General features: G+C 36.4%; 1 protein-coding gene across 2 annotated transcripts; it reads left to right on the plus strand.

The window, feature by feature from the left end:
• The first annotated feature begins 3483 nt into the window (after window positions 1-3483).
• LOC18444157 (putative pectate lyase 15) lies at window positions 3484-11631 on the plus strand. Of its 2 annotated transcripts, none has more exons than XM_011628787.3 (6): window positions 3484-3702; window positions 4027-4095; window positions 8732-9371; window positions 10040-10143; window positions 10329-10467; window positions 11198-11631. In XM_011628787.3, the coding sequence occupies exons 1-6, from the start codon at window positions 3659-3661 to the stop codon at window positions 11417-11419; spliced, it is 1218 nt and encodes a 405-aa protein (XP_011627089.1). In that variant the 5' UTR covers window positions 3484-3658; the 3' UTR covers window positions 11420-11631. The 2 variants fall into 2 exon arrangements, with proteins under 2 accessions (XP_011627089.1, XP_088729071.1); XM_088872945.1 differs by having other exon boundaries at window positions 3485-3702; window positions 8747-9371.
• The last annotated feature ends 5993 nt before the right edge of the window (window positions 11632-17624 follow it).

Here is a 17624-nt window from a genome sequence, read left to right on the forward strand (position 1 = left end):
TTTGGTCCACAAGAGGACCACAATCTCATTGAGTTTATATTTCACTATATACAATACTCATACAAGCTCGCATATTGCCTTTAAAGGCCACATAAACTCAATACAAAGTACTTTATGGAATTTCCCACAAATTTTTAAATTTGATGCACATGACCCTTTCTTTTATTATATTAAAAACTATCACCACTTCATATCTTCAATATCCGAATTGATAAAATCTATGACTTCGGATCTTGAATAGCTGAGCTCATGATCCATATATAAAATCAAATGTGACTTATGATCTTCATGTCTTAATTTCATATATTCAAAATTCAAAGTCAAATGTGACTCAAATCATGAAGATTCTAAGTCACATTTGGCTTCCTGAACTTTAGATTTTCAAGGTCAAAAGTCATAAAATGGTTTCTTCGCATTAGATCTTGAAGATCTAAAGTGGCTGTAATTCGGGACAAAAAGGGGGAGAGAAGAGTACATGAGTAAATTTGAAATATTAGAAGGAGAATTCTTTAATAACACTAATTTAGGAGATTATAGAATAAAATTTTCTTCATACTAATATTTCCAACAAAATACCAAATACTCATAATGCATGCAAAGATTTATTTTCAATGATAAGTAGCACTTTACACTACAAACAACAGGAGACATCGATATTTGTTTAATAAATAAGGGAAAATTTTATTTCTTCTTATAGGAGCACATCTTACATTCACGGTCAGAGCTAAAATCCTATATGGGAGTGCTTCTAGGAACCTGTGGAAGTGACCTCCTAAACTTGGACCAACATCAAAAACAAAAATAAAAATTAGAAAAACAAAAAGCATTGAGATTTTAGGGTCCCAACAATTCTTCAATGTTGAGCTTTACTTGAGGGAGTAACTACAAAGTATGCTTCCAAGGAAGCACAAAACTTTTCGCATAACTAAATAATATTGACCATTAGAGGATTGTATACTATAGGGCCATTTAGTTTTTGTTGAAGGAGGTTACAATCATTTTTAGCCATTGGATCTGAAATCCAACGGATTGAAATGTATCAATCGTTAAAAAAAAATTATCTTATACATGTTTTTCGGCCAATGACACATCCCCAACAACTCGATTTCACATTTATTGGTTAACAATGTCAACGATCCCTATAAATCTTCTCAAAAAAAAAGAAAAAGTCTTATTGCATATATTTTTTTTTATATTTCATACATTCTAAATAAATAAAAATAAAAGTCAACATCTCCTTGATACCAAAAAAATAATGCAAGCCCTTCAAGGTTAACCTTGCACGTGGGGTAATTGAATGGCATGGTTAAGGTGGAGTCAATGATTGTATCGGACACGGCCGTGTCTTGTAAAGAAGCAAATTGCTTTGGTTAAGACTTAAGAGTAATTTTATAACCTCTCCCTACCATAATCATCACTCGTCCAAGTGAAAATTACATAACAAGTTAAAACCATGGGTAATAATGACACTCGTAATAAAAAGGCTTAGAGCCCCCAACCTAACAGATATTCATTAGCTTAATTAAAGTTTGTTCCTTTTTAGAAAGTACATTGAGAAAATTACCCTCTTTGTGGCATTATTATATAAAGCAAAAGGCAAAGATGACATTTAAGTGATTTTTCCTCCTATAAGGGACCTTGATGAGTGATATTCGTTTCAAATGATGAAGGCGTGCTGGGGTCATGACATCATTCAATACATTAACTCGTCTTGCAAAGATCATCCCCACCTCGATGGCCATAGCCATGGCCATGGCCATGGCCATGAAAGAAAATATAAATTTCTAGCTTCGACGTAGTCTATTTTGCAACGGTTTTTCTAAATAATTCATTTCAGGTCATAACATATCCATTATATTCTATACTAATTTTTTGGATTCTAGGGCTCAAAATGGATTTGAGGGTTACCTCAAAGTTTTGGGTGCCCTAATTAATATTATCAAATGGATATCGATTACCACATATCGTGTAGCTGTTGCCCTAGCATGGCTTTAACCTTTTAAAATAGTGTAGAATATATGTGGGGGTGATTCGGCCTCCGTAGGGGTGGCAATGGACATTACCAAACTTGGGACCCGATAGGTAGACTGAGCCTTGGGTCCGTGTATATTGAATATTATTCGGGTCCGGGTCTAAAGTTCAGTTGAACTCGACCTATACCCGACCCATAGTCATAGGGTATGTGATGGCAAACATGTGTCTTTAGGCGGGCACTAGGTTTTCATATTGTCTCAATATTGACAACACTTACAGTATTATGGGCTAAAAAAAAAAAAAAGAGTTTATAGTTATAGTGTGGCAATGGATTCGATCAGACTGAAGACTCGACGGATTCAGGTATATGTCTAAAATTTGGACCTAAATACTAGATGGATCTAGCCGGAAGCGACCCCGTACCCGACCTGTTGCTGCCCCTTGGCCCCATAGACCCATCTTAGATTATGGACCGACAATAATTTGAATCCGATTGAATACGCAACCTGAAAAATATTTAAAAATAAAACATTAAAAAAAATTGCGGTGTTGGGGGAGGGGGTTTATTTTTTTGGAATACCGATTCCTTCCCAAGATCAACAAATAGACGGAATACTAATGTCTCCGGTTTCCAAATGATGCATTAAAATTTAAAACATTGAAGTGAAGGAACCATGATCATGAGAGAGAGAGAGGTTCATAACGTGCGGCGAGAGAAAAAGGAGATATGTAACGGGGGGCGAGAGTGGGCGGGAAGAGAGAGAAAGTTTTAGATGCAAAAAGAGTAGAGAGAGAAAGTTTTGGACGAGAAAAAGGAGAGAGAGAAAGGGAGGAGGGGTGGCGTTTCAAGTACAAGGGAGGAAGTGGCCGACAAGAAAAGCGTGATATTTGGCCGCGGCCTCCCTCCCTCCCTCCCTTCACGAGGCTGAGAACCTGCGCCACTCCATGCACACCACAGCCTCTCTCTATGACGTGCTATGATTCACCTACGTGGCACAAAAACGAACAAGTTAAACTCCTGGATGGCCCAATATCAGATCATAACCATCGGATGCAAATATCAAATCTCCGCCATTGATGACATGGACCATTGCTGTTGCCTAGTTGCCCCGATTCTCGATTCCAGCACGGAGGCCACGTCGATGGAACGTTTTCCAGGTGGCTAAAAATCGTTAACAGCCGTTACGATTTTTCTCTCTCTCCAACAAACAGAAAAAGGAGAAAAATAACGAAAATGGCACAACTCTGACAAAACTGCCCCTGTTCTCGTAAGATTTCGTGACATTGAAAGAGCTTGAGCTTTTGAATTTCGGCAACATTTTCTAACGAAAATTTCAAAAGAAATTTTCAGCAACCGAAAGTACGGGAGAAGACGGGCACAATGGTCACACAAAAGGTCGTTTTGGGATTAGTGTTGTAATTATCGAAAATGTTTAGGACACTTTGCTCGTTTAGCCCCAATCAACATACGAAAAGCTACTTATTATGCTTCAATTTGCAGTCTTTAAATAGCGTTTGATTAGAGGAAGAGCTCTTAGACCGTCTTCCCTCTCTCTTTCCAACTGAAAACTAAGAGAGAGAGGGAGAAACGAGATTTAATAGAGAGAGAAAGCAACGAATTTAACGAGAATTTTCTTCTAATTTGAGCAGCTCAAGTTGCAGATAAGAGGAAAGCGTAGCTGCCATGGCGAGATTCCTTCTTCTCCTGCTCTTTGCCCTTCACATAAGGCAAAAATCACACTTCAATTTCAGTTCAAACGTATTCTTTGGTCTTTTTTGTTTTTTTGACGCATTACAATGGGCTTGAAATTAGGGTTTTGAGAAGTTTGCACAGACAGAGGGTGGCAACGGAATGTAGGAAACGTCTAACGGTTTTGTTGGAGTGAGAAAGAAGTGGAATTTGGCGTATAAGAAAAAAGTTATTGGTTTTGGTAGAGTGAGAAAGAAGTGGAGTCCCAGAGTGTTAGGAAACAGCCAGTGGTTTTGAGGAGAGTAGGTGGTTTTATGATTTTTCACTCTTTTTTCTTAATATTTCGGTGTGCGTTTATGCAGGGCCAAACCGTTAGCCGCTAGAGCAGAGGCTTTCCAGGATGCTGAAGCTGTGGCATCAATGGTGGAGAGGTTTGCCCCTCTCTCCCTCTCTCCCCAGGAAAAATGACAAAAATACTCGCTTTTTTTTGTAAAATGTATAGCGTTCTGGCTTTTAGGTCGTATGGCGGTTAAACGAAGAGTGATTTTATACACGGACCATACATTTTTTTTTTTTTTCTAAAATACAAAATGTTATATTTATAGGCTGAAATTATAAAGAATGTCAGTCGCACTTATTTTTTTTATTTTTTTCAAAATTGTCCATGATATAGAATGCTAACCCCTATAGGCAAAAATAACTAAGAAATAGAAATTTAAAATTCGGGCCGAGCATTCTATCATTAGAAAGAAAGGTAATTTTGAAAAAAAAAAAAAAAAAAATAGAGTTGGGTTGATCGACGTTTTTTTTGTAATTTTTACCTATAAATGAAGCATTTGGTATTTTAGAAAAAAAATTTAAGGCTGATAAGTAAATCACTCTTAAATGGGTAAGGGCAAAAATGTCATTTTTAGAGAGATGTGGAGCGTTTATTAATCTTCCGTGGTCGTTGATTTGTTTTTTTTTTTTTGGGTATTTTGGTACATTTTTTCTGATGAATGGGAGCTTTAGGTTTAGCCGGGGATTTTTGATCAACCGGAACCGTCCAGATCTAAATGAACGGCGAAAATTCGATACTGATGGTAACGCTGTTTCCGCGGGAAGGTTTCACTCGTGTGAGTTTTACGTGCCGTGTCCCCAAGAATGACCAAATAAACCCAGTCATTCATATGAATTATTTGGAATGAAAATTTGAAATAATTCGCAAAAATCCTGGTTCCATTGTGATTGGTAATTCTTCATTCTCCTAGAAAGATCTAGAAGCTCGACTCGTAAAACAATGATGGTCCTCCAAATTTGAGTTAAAAAATAAGGACTTAAATTTGGTAGTATTCCCATGAGAGATGAACTCTTCAATATTTTTTACATTTACACCAATTCCAACTTTAACCAGTATTATTTAAGAAACATAGGCCGCAGCTCTATCAAAAAACTTAAAACCTCATCTTAAACTTCAACGAAAAATTGTAGTTCTGGTGATGGAAAATCTTTAAATCGATCATTTTGGCAATGGCTATAGTCTTAAAAAAAAATTAAGATTTCAAGTCTTAAAAATAATGTATATCGTAACACATTAACCGTTTATTTCACCCCAAAAATAAGTATTCACATATCTACATGATCTGTAATTTTTTTTTTTTTGAGCTTCAAATTTCACAGTCAGTGTTGAAAATTAATTTGAAAGCCATTATGGAGATTTCCATCCAAAGTACTTTCTGATAAAGCCTAGACCTTATATAAAGATAAAAACAAAAAAAAATCCCTAAACTTTATAGTGGGTATTTTAAATTAAATCAAAGATATACCTTAATTATTAAATTAATGAGTATTTTAATAAATTTGCATTACATAGTGGGTATTTTAAATTAAATCAAAGATATAAGTATTAAATTAATGAGTATTTTAATAAATTTCCCTTCTTTTTTACAAAATCAAAGAAGTAAGTCTCTGGTAGTTTCGTCCCTCTATCTCTCCTTTTGGGTCTCTCTCCTGAGAAGTCATTCATGCACCCACACGCTGCGACGATGAACATGCGTGTGCTCTCTCTCTTGCTCTAAGAAGGCAACGTATGCGCACTATGCATGCATGTACCATGTCTATGATGCCACTAGGAGATGGCGAATAACCTGCTTTGTGGCCACGGGGAAAGTCGAGTATGATCCATACGATAAACTTATGGTCATAAGAGTGATCACCGCCAATCAACGGACGAATACTAATTGGAAGATAGTGGACCCACCACAATACGGATGACCCTGCCACGGCTAGGAGTTGGGCTTGGGCTTCGGTTTGTGCGTGTTTATCGAGGCTAATGTTCTGGCGGATTTTTTTGCCAAAAGGTTACAGCTTTAAAGTAGACTTTTGTTTCGGATTTTTAATTTTTTTAAATTTATTATTAATAAAATTTCTAATTTTTATAAAAAAATTACTTAAAACATAAAAAAAAATTTATATAGAATTGAAGTTCTAAACAACCAAATTAGGACCCACATCAAAAATTTCACTAAAAGAAGTTGTTATGATTTTCAGTATTGAAACCACGTTTCTCGACACTATTTGAAGTTGGGTTTTACTTTGATTGTTTAGAGCATTAGCTCGATCTAAACAGCACCCAAAAATAAAACAATAAACAAAAAAAAAAAGAGATGGTAACCCACTCTCACTACTTATTTATTTTATTTTATTTTGTTGTTGAACGGTTGAGAGTACGTTTCATTGGATAGAGGAACAAAGCTCCAAAATTACATTAGAAAACACAGAGGAAGAAGTAGAGGAGAATTCCCTATTTCCGTCACCCTCTCACTATTACCATTCATATTGGATGGGACACACTATTACCATTCATTTTGGATGGGACAGTGATTAAAACTTATGACTATGGAGTTTCTCGGGTCATATGGATCGCAATGTCTATTTTTAGAATGAAATATGAGAAAAATAAAATAAAATCCTACGGTTGTATTATTTACATGGGAGAATAATAAATTTTAGCTAATTATTCTTTCTAAAAACTTGAAAAATTTAGATAATTCTCTCTCTCAAAATTTTGAGATAGTTTTTCTATCTAGATTTTCAAATTTCAAGTTTTTGAAGAGACTATTGGGTTTATACATGGGAAGTATTATCATCTAAAATAAAGTTATTTTCTTCCTTAAACTGGGGCTGCCAAAATAAATAGTTATTTAGTTAGTTATGTGATTTAAATAATATTTAGAGGACTATGCCTAGAAAATATGGCTTAGGGGATATACATGATTTTCCCTAAAACTATTCCTACAAAAAAAAAGGAGCAAACATGATGAACTTTTTTCACTTGACTTCCTCCTCTTATATTTTCAATAATTTGCCCCAATTTCAAACCCGCAAAATTTTATCCTTTTCTAATAACATGTCTTGGAGCTTTAAGTGACCTTTTTCCACGTGACAGACAATCTCTCCTCTTATCTTTTGACTATTTCTCTCCAAAGTTCCTAACCTCCATATTTTCATCCTTTTCTAATAGCAGCTTTGGGGGCTTGTTTGGATGTAGATACGGCACTATTTTATTAAAATTAATTGTAATAATATATATATTTTTTTGTTTGCTTGTATTCGTCATAGATTTTTTTGAGATAAACATAGAGGCAGTTTATCTTTTTCTAAAGTTGTTTTTACTCTATTAAAAGTAATTAGTTTAAAATCACAATTTTTTGTAAAAGTAATTAAAAAGATAAAGTCACAAGAAAAATTAAAATAATTAAGTAATATACTATATAATATAAGATATATATAAAAAATAATCTAAATAATAATATACAAAATATATTCATTTTAGACAAAATAATCTAGTGCCAATAAGGTCTAGGCATTATGAAAACAAAGTAAACCTTGCCTCAAATTCTTATCCAAGAAGCACTTTGGATATCAAGAATATCTTTGATGATTTTAAAATCAATTTTCAATGACAACTATAAAATTTGAAGCTCAAAAGATGGTATAGATTTTGCGGATATGTGAACACTTATTTTTAAGGCGAAATGGACAGATTAGGTAATGATGGACAGATTAGGTAATGTGTTACAATATACACTATTTTTAAAGCTCAAAAATCTTAATTTATTTCACAACCCATTGGTCAAGGCCGAGATGACCATCACTCTAAAGGTTTTCAGAGGCCAAAACTGCAATTTTCGGTGAGTTTTTAGGTGATGGTTTTTTTTTTTTTTTTTTTTTGAGCAAAGTTTTTAGGTGATGTTTTACTTATTTTAATAGAGATGCAGCCCTATCAATATATTTCCCTAAAACTAAATTTCATTCAAATAAGCCCCGGCAATGTACAAGCATGTACAGTGGGATATATGACATGACTAGAGCGAAAGATCGCTGGGTTTGGCTGCATGCCAAACTCAAAAGCAATCAATTATGAAGAAAAGAGCTCGTTGGGTTTGGCTGCATGCCAAACTCAAAAGCAATCAATCATGAAGAAAAGAGCCCCTGCTTAATTGGTTAGCGCTTGACGATTTGCAACGCTACGTTAGAGGCTCAATTCCCACCAGGGTGGGGGCCCTTTCCCCGTTGATTCAACCAAAAAAAAGCAATCAATCATCCTTAAGTCGTTGAACAATTTAGGAATTGAGCTTGAGTCAAGGCGAAAACAGCGGGTTTTATAGCTTTATGTCCCAAATTCCATTTCTATATAACCTTGGCAATAAAAACAAAAAAAACCGATATAACCCTGTGCAAAAAAAAAAAAAAACAAAATTTTGTTGAACAATTCTCTTGTAACTATTTCCCTTAATGCTTTTTTGGGCCAACCATTGCCATAGAAGGAACTTCCTATGAACTATGGATAACCATAATCCACTAAGGTAACCACCGGAGGATGAAATGATGGACCATGGTGAACAGAGAGTGTTACCCGCCAAAACCTCAACAGTGGGTCCTCCCCTCTCTACAGTGCCATCGATCATTTTCATCCAGTGGTGATTACCTAAAGGGACCATGAAAAACCATTGTCCCTTGGCCTGCTACACTTTCCTTCATGAGAACAGCAATTTACCACTCATTTTAATCTCCATTAAAAAATAGGAGCATCTGGAACAGCTCGAGAAGGGCGCTAGGCTACCTCGATTGTGGCACAGGCAACCCCATTGACGATTGCTGGCGCTGTGACCCGGATTGGGCCCTCCACCGTAAGCGACTCGCCGATTGCACTATCGGCTTCGGAAAGGATGCAATCGGGGGGCGAGACGGCCGCTATTACACAGTCGTGGACCCCAGCGATGAAGACCCCATCACACCCAAGCCGGGCACCCTGCGCTATGCAGTTATCCAGGATGAGCCCCTCTGGATCATGTTCCAGAGGGACATGGTCATCCAGCTTAAGCAAGAACTCATAGTTAATAACTTCAAGACCATTGATGGTCGTGGAGCTAGTGTCCATATAGCTGATGGTGCATGCATTACCATCCAATATGTGAGCCATGTCATCATACATGGGTTGCACATACATGGCTGCAAGCCTACTGGGAATGCCATGGTGAGGAGCTCGCCGAGACATTATGGATGGAGGACAATGGCAGATGGGGATGGAGTGTCGATATTTGGGTCGAGCCATGTATGGGTCGATCATTGCTCGCTGTCCGATTGTGCGGATGGGCTTGTGGATGCGATCATGGGATCCACGGCGATCACCATCTCCAATAATCAATTCAACCATCATGATAAGGTATACTCCTCTGCTCTATTCTTTCTCAGATAATTGTTCTTTAATTATCAGTGCTTTAACCCTTAAGGTTTGTATAAAGCTGAGACCCTAAACAATCGAAGTAAGGTACACCTTTAAATAGTTTTGAAATATATTGTTTCAGTGTTAGAAATCTTTGTGATGGTTTGAATATAAAATAATGTAAATTGGGCTGATCCATGGACACTTAAAAATCTTGGAAATTGACTGTCTAAATAATACATTACAAGATGCACTATTTCCAAGACTCGAAATCTATTTTTTCTCATGTCCATACATCTTGAGATCGGGATGTTCGAATTTAGGATTTTTCAACATCGAAACAACCTTTCTTGGTGAAGTTTTGAGGTGCGCCTTAGTTTGATTATTTAGGACTATTCCATCAGCAGAGGGACTAGGTTGGGTGATTTGAGATTTGAACCCGAGTCCATGTTGCTGAGGCCCTTGTTCCTGATCACTTAGTAAGGAGCCCAAGTTTCCATAATGGACCAAGTTAAATATAGGACCCCCTATAGACGATGTGTTGGAAACTTTACAAACACATTTGAAAATGAACTGTTGTTTTCAATCATTTTGAATCATTCATTATATAAGTCAAGTTTCTGGTCTGAAGTCTGAACTAATTTGTGGTTATTCTTTACTTAATGAAGGTGATGTTGCTAGGTCATAGTGATTCTTACGAGTTGGACAAAGGCATGCAAGTGACCATTGCCTTTAACCATTTTGGAGAAGGCCTGGTCCAAAGAATGCCAAGGTAACACCACTTTCTTATGATATTTTGTTAGGTATCTTACTTGATTTGCTGGGCTTTAAAAAAATAAAAAAGAAGCATTGAACTGGAGTGAGCAAATAATTCCATGTTATAGACAGGGTTAGGACTTACTGTTATTTTTCGAACATTAATCAAAATATTATTGCTGTGAAATAATGGCGATGCAGGTGTAGACATGGGTATTTTCATGTGGTGAACAATGACTACACACATTGGGAGATGTACGCCATTGGTGGGAGCGCATCCCCCACCATTAATAGCCAGGGCAACAGATATCTTGCACCTACTAACCCATTTGCTAAAGAGGTAAGCATGTTCATATAGTAGAGAACCAAGGTTTTACAAATTGTTGAATTGAAATCACCCAAGTCAGCTTGGAATCGATGGTAGGCGATTCCAGTTTGAGGAACCCCAGAATCGTCCGATTCCTCTGATTTTCACTGTTGTCATTTTTTATCGCATCCATACAAGATCTGACCCAAGAACAGCCCGATTCAGATCGGTCGACTTGGAATTGGTTTCGCAGCAATTCAGGGGCCAATTCCGACTTTCCAAACCTTTTCCTTAGGCCAAGAGAAAGAAGCCTGCAAATTAATATCACATATCCATATATATCTGCTAACCATTTTCTAAGAGAGGTAATTTCAAGTATGCTAACCCTCAACTTTTCGGCCAAAAGAGAGGAACCTAGAAATGACTACCAAGTATCTACAAGTCCACTACCCTGTTGCTGATGAGACTATATTTTAATTGATGGTATGAAAATCTTTCTTTGAAATGATTCCCATATGCTTTAGGAGAGAAACCTAGATATGACTACCAAATATCCTCATGTGCTTGACATTTCAACAATTGCATTACTAATTTCACTTATTGCTTGGATAATTTCACTTATTGCTTGGTTAATTCACTTATTGCTTGGTTAATTCACTTATTGCTTGGAATGAGAGGAAGTAAGAATACTTTTGACCACTCTGTAATCTTAGTTTCTGAACTCTCTCTCTCTCTTTCTCATATTTTGGCTATGTCTGTGCAGGTCACTAAGAGGGTGGATACTTTAAGTGGCGTTTGGAAAGACTGGAATTGGAGATCGGACAGGGATATGATGTTGAATGGGGCATTCTTCACACCCTCGGGCACTGGAGCATCCACTGTCTATGCCAAGGCTTCCAGTCTAGGGGCCAAGTCTTCATCCATGGTGGCCTCTATGACTTCCAATGCTGGCGCTCTCTTCTGCAAAAAGGCCCACCCTTGCTAACCCCACAAACCGAACTCTCTCTCTCTCTCTGACTTTGAGGGAAAAATTAGATGTCTTTTTATGTATCCTACCGAAAGAGATATCTGTTAATTTAGTCTCATATTTTTGATTGGCATGTGTATATAACGGCCACTAGATGAAGATATCAAAGGAAGCACAAAGAAACTCTCGTAACATAAAATCGAAAATTTCAAGCCTTTTTAAGTTTATATCAGAGTTGTCTTCCAATTCAAGAACTGATTTCACCAACAATTTAAAGATTGCCTTACAATAATTCCTTTTTTCTTCTGGAATGAAGAAAATACTTCCTTTAGAGCTATTCAACTATAATATGTTTATTTCATGGTTTAAATTGTCAAACAAACATGTTATAGAAGGGGAATAGTGCAGTTTAGAGAAAATAGGGCCAATTCCAGATTTCAGGAGGATTCGGCCCAATGACTTACTGAATTTGACCCAGATCAGTGATTTTTAAAACTATACTTTCGCCAAAAAGATCCATCAATATTTTGCTTTAAAAAGTATATCAACTGCAATTAGTTCTGCCTAAAAATCTATTATATCAATATATCTTCTACGAAATACACTTGAAACTAGAAAACATATGCATCATGGGTTCGTATCCAAAATGTAAAGAGAGAAATATTAATCTGTAAAATTCATAATTGGAGGAAAAAATATGAAATTGGTGTATTTCTCTATTGATATGGGGGGCTATATATAACAATATACACCATGCATAACAAAATACAACAATATCCTTGCTTGTGGGGATGGTGAATAAGAAATCTTTACAAACTAGAAGGTAATCAAACACTTAAGAATATGGTCAAGTCAATCTCTACAAACTAGGAAAGTAAATGTGGCCAAGTCAATCTCTACAAATTAGGAAAGTAAGTTCTATATTATTCAACACTCCCCCTCAAACTGGATTGTGGAGGAGTGAGACACCAAGATCGCGCAATAAATAATGAAATTGGTCCCGTCCCAGAGCTTTAGTGAAAATGTATGCAAATTGATTTTTAGTGGAGAGAGAAGCTATTTTAGGAAGACCATTTGAATTTTCTCTCAAACAAGGTGGCGGTCCAAGTCGATATGTTGCATTCTTTCATAAAAGACAAGGTCTGTTGCAATGTGGAGTTTTGCTTCGTTGTCACAATAGAGGAGCATGGGATGCGAATATCATATGCTCAGGGCAAGAAGAAGGTATTTGAGCCAAGTGAGCTCACAAGCAGTGGTAGCCATGAGGTGATATTCTGCTTCCGCAAAAGAACGAGATAAACTCGTATGCTTTTTAATGAGTTATTATATAGGATTGTTTCCAAGAAAAGTTATGTATTCAGTGGTGGAATGCCAGGTCATTGGGCAACTTATCCAATCGGAATCACAAAATGCGGATTGTTGCAGGTTGTTTGTGGAGGACAGTAAAATTCCTTGCGCAGACGTGTGTTTTAAATAACATAAAAGACAATGAGCTGTCTGTGGTTTGTGCATGAACTGGTTCAAGATGTGCACAACATAAATAATGTCGGGTCGTGTACGGTCTATCAATCGTCCCTTTGATGACGATATTGTCTTGAATGTGATAAAATTTGACCCTTATCATTATAAAGTTTGTCATGTTGCTCCATGGCCAATGAGAAATGATATTGGGATGCAACCAAGGAAGCCAATTTTAGACAAAATATCCAAGGCGTATTTCCTCTGAGAAAGAAGGATCCCTCCAGCAAATCGTACGACCTCGATACCAAGAAAGTATTTTTGTAATATTCAAGATCTTTGAGGTGAAACTGAGATTGAAAAAATACTTTCAATGAGGAAATAGCATTTACATCATCGCCAGTGACGATCACATCATCAACATAAACTAGGACAACTGTAAATGTGTGATTGATATTGGACGTGAGCAGAGAATAATCCCCAATGGATTGTTTGAATCCCGCATCCCGAAGAGCTTAGGAAAATTTTCAAACAAATTTTGAGAGGCCTGTTTAAGTCCATAAAGAGACTTATACAATCGGCAAACTAGAGGCTCCCCCTTACGAGGATTATCCAGTGGAAGTTTTATGTATACTTCTTCATGTAGATCCCCATGTAAAAATTTATTATTTTCATCTAATTGATGCAATTTTCAACCTTTTTGCAGCAGCAATGGCTAAAAGACATCTCACTGTTTCTTACTTCGATACGGAAGTGAATGTCTCATGATAGTCCAACCCTTCCATTTGCGTATAGTGCTTCCCAACAAGGCGGGTTTTGTAGTGATGGATGGTGATATCTACCTTGTACTTGATTTTGTATACCCATTTACAGCCAATGGGGTGTTACCCGGTGGCAAAAATTGAACAACCCAAGTGTTATTGAGAGCAAGAGCCTTAAGCTCAATTTTCATGGCATCACGCTAGTGGGATTGCTTGACAGCTTGCGCATAAGTCTGTGGTTCATCATTAGAACAACGGTTTGTCAAAAAGGCACGATGAGAAGAAAAGTTAGAATCTGAAATAAAATAAGAAATGGAATAGAGTTTACCTGGTTAAATAAGGCCTGATGGAGGTTACCGGAGTGAAGTCATATTAGTGAAAGATGAGATTGGGAACACATGTAATCATTAAGATGAGTTGGAAGCCAGCTGACACGTACCAAACGACACATTAGGGTAAAAGCGAGAATTTTTGTAGGAGGTATCATGGTACCGGCTGGAAGGGATGGAATTGGGTTAGGCGACTCAAGAGTAAGTGGCACCCCAATATCAGGATTAGGTAGGTTTAAAGGTGGAACTTCAAAAGTATTATTGTCCACAACATGCATGGGAAGAACTGTGGAAATGGTCTTAGGTTCCATGGCTTTGTCTTGAAAAGAGAATGCATCTTCACAAAATATCACATCTCGGATAGTGAAAATGGTCTCCTTTTGTAAGTCAAAGACACAATAGCCTTGCTAACCATGAGGATATACAACAAAACCACATTGCTTAAATCTAGGATCAATTTTGTGTTTATGAACATCACTATTATGAGCATAGCAAAGTACTCAAAAGCGCGTAAGTGTTCATAAGATAGCTGAGTTTTAAAATAATACTTCATGCGGTGATTTGTGAGACTATATGAGTATGAGAATTTTATTTATCAAGTATGCTGCTGTTAAAATACATTCACCCCAAAATTTAATGGGAAGATGGGTATGAAAACGCAAAGCACATACCACTTCAAGTAAGTGATGGTGTTTGCGCTCAACAACGTCATTCTATTTGGGTGTATGTAGGCATGTTTGCTGGCTTAGGATCCCACATTCTTGAAAAAATATTTGCATGGCGTGAGACAAGAACTCAGCTCTATTGTCAGTTCGAATTTGTTGAACACGACAATTGAACTGGGTTTGCACCATTTGCAAAAAAAATTTTTAAAAAATGGTCAGTAGAAGATTTGAATCTCATCAAGAAAACACATGTGCATCATGAGCAGTTGTCTACAATAGTTAAGAAATAATATGCTCCTGAGTGGGATGGAGTGGAGTCTCCACTCTATATATCACAAAGGATTAAATTGAACGGTTCACAAAATTTATTCAAACTAGAAGGAAAATGAACTCTAGTATGTTTAGCCAAAGTACATGCTCCACAAAAAGAAATAAAACATGGAGATATATCTAGGATTTGAAAAAGACAAACTAGACATCTGGTGTCGAGAATGATGCTCTAGCCTCTTATGCCATGACTCAGCATAATGACTCTGAATGGCAAGCAAGGCAGTGAGATAATTAGGGACACCAGAGACGAAGTGGTATAACCCGTCTCGCACCTCACCGACTCCAATCAACTTCTTCATCTTGAAAGACACAAAAGCTAGGAAAAAAGGTAGCATCACAGTTCATAAAACTAATTAATTTGCTTCTAGAAAGAAGATTGTAATTGAAAGCTGTAACACAAAATACATTATCTAGGCTAATAGTTGGATTCAAGTTTGATTTCCCTACATGAGTAATCGAAGCAGTGCTACCATTAGGCATGCAGATAGGTTTATCATTACGATTTGGAGCACAAGTTGATAGCCCATAAGTGGAACAAATAAAGTGGTTGGGTGCTTCGAAATTAATAATTCATGTGTCATCATTGTTTTTGGGAATGGAGAGACAAATTTCCATACCTGCAAAATTTGCAACACTAGGTTGGGTTTCAACTTTCAGTATGGACATCAACTTTTAGTATTGGCTCGGAGTAACTGCTTTTCCTTGCAGGGTTGATAAATTTGTAGCCCCTTTTGTTGTTCTTCTTGCTGGACTAAGAACTAAACTTTGTTAATATTGGGAAGATGGACCATAGCCAAGATTTGACCATGAACAGTCCCCAAAGAATCACCCAATCCCATTAGGAATTGGTACATTTGTTCGAGTTGTTGTTGAGCCTGCATCTCCTTAAATGATTCACAAGAGTACACATAGATTTTCGCGTATGAGGCTAGTTCGTCCTAGATGGCTTTCATAGAAGAAAAATAAGAGGCTACTGAGGATTGCCCTTGCTGGATCACAGAGAGCACCCTCTTGAGATTATACATTTTTGGACCATTTCCTTGGGAAAATATGTCATTACGATTTGTCCAAATTTCATATGTGGTGTCTGTATATGCAACACTATCTACAAGATCTTTGGAGAGTACATTAAACAACCACGAAACCACCATGTGATTGCATCTCTCCCAAGTCTTGACAGCAGTAAGTGGTTCACATGGTTTTGGGAATGAACCATCTACGGAGCATAGTTTATTTTTCGCTCTTGGAGCCACAGTCATAGCCATTCTTCATGTCTTGCAATTGTCTCCAAAAAGATGTTTAGAGACAAACACAGCTCCGGGATTGTCATAATGATGAAGATAATTAGGAGAAGAGAATTTGGAGACAAAAACATCATTATTTTCAAGGAAAAGCTGAGACTCGTTACTTAATTGCGAGTTTGCATCATTTCCATTGTGTCATAGCTTGAAAGTGAAGAGAGAGATGACAAGCAAGTTCGTTATGGACTTTTACTACTCTGATACCATGTAAAATTCGTAATTGAAGGAAAATATATGAAATGAATTTATTTCTCTATTGATATAGAGCTATATATAATAATAGGGTACGGTTTGTATAGAGCCTAGGCTCTAAACGATCAAATTAGAGTCTACCTTCAAATAGTATCACGAAATGTGGTTTCAATATTGAAAATCTTTTTAATAGCCTTGAAGTATATTTTCATCTTTATTTATAAAGTTTAAAGCTTAAAAAAAAGTGTAAATCGAAAGATGTATGAAACCTTCAAAATCTTGAAAATTGACGGTCCAAAAATACGTTACAATATACGCTATTTCCAAAACTTGAAATCTATTTTTTTCTCATGTCCATACATCTTGATGTCGAGATGATGAATTTGAGGATATTTGGGTATCAAAACAACCTCTTATAGTAAAATTTTTGAAATAGGCTTGAATTTGATTGTTTAGAGCCTCGGCTCTATATAAACCTTTCCCATAAGAATATACAGATGGTATAACAATATATAATAATATCCTTGATTGTGGAGATAGTGTATAATAAATATCTATAAACTAAAAGGTAATCAAACACTTACAAATATGGTCAAGTCGATATTTATAAATTTGAAAAGTAAATATGGCTAAGTCAATCTCTATAAACTAAAAAAGTAAGTTGTACATTCCTCAATATAATATGTTTTCAAATGGATGGAAAGGAGAATAATAATGACATAAGTGAAATTCTATCCCGAAAGCCAAATGCAAATGAGCCATTCAAGATTGGCCAAATTGAATATGCACAGGGATTGCCATGACCTATTAATCGTTCACAATAATTACAATAATTCATGAGAAGCACAACTAGAAGACCCAAGAAGTTATGGCAATGAGGGAAGATGACCACTTATACTTAATTTAGTTCGCTCAGCATACTCTAACGGTGTGTTTTATAGTATATGAACTCTTATTTTTTAAAATTCACTAGTTTAATGTTATCTCTAAGGTAAGGAACATGCACTTTTTCAGTTATCTAATATTTATTTCTCTCTTTACAGAAATTTTTTTTTTGAGAAATAAAAAGATAATGTTTATTTACACTCTCTCTCATGTTCCATATCAAATATGGAAAAGGAAAGGTTTCTATATTTCCCCTACGGCATAGAAGAACTATCCTCCCCTGCCATCTAATTTTGATCATG

Source organism: Amborella trichopoda, chromosome 7, assembly GCF_054954075.1.
Source record: "Amborella trichopoda isolate Santa Cruz 75 chromosome 7, AtrichopodaSantaCruz75HAP2 v2.0, whole genome shotgun sequence".
NCBI lineage: Eukaryota > Viridiplantae > Streptophyta > Magnoliopsida > Amborellales > Amborellaceae > Amborella > Amborella trichopoda.

Coding starts and splice junctions, on each gene's coding strand:
- LOC18444157 (XM_011628787.3), top strand. CDS start 3,659: ATGGCGAGATTCCTTCTTCTCCTGCTCTTTGCCCTTCACATAAG. Junction 9,372..10,039: donor AATTCAACCATCATGATAAG/GTATACTCCTCT, acceptor TACTTAATGAAG/GTGATGTTGCTAGGTCATAG. Junction 10,468..11,197: donor CTAACCCATTTGCTAAAGAG/GTAAGCATGTTC, acceptor ATGTCTGTGCAG/GTCACTAAGAGGGTGGATAC.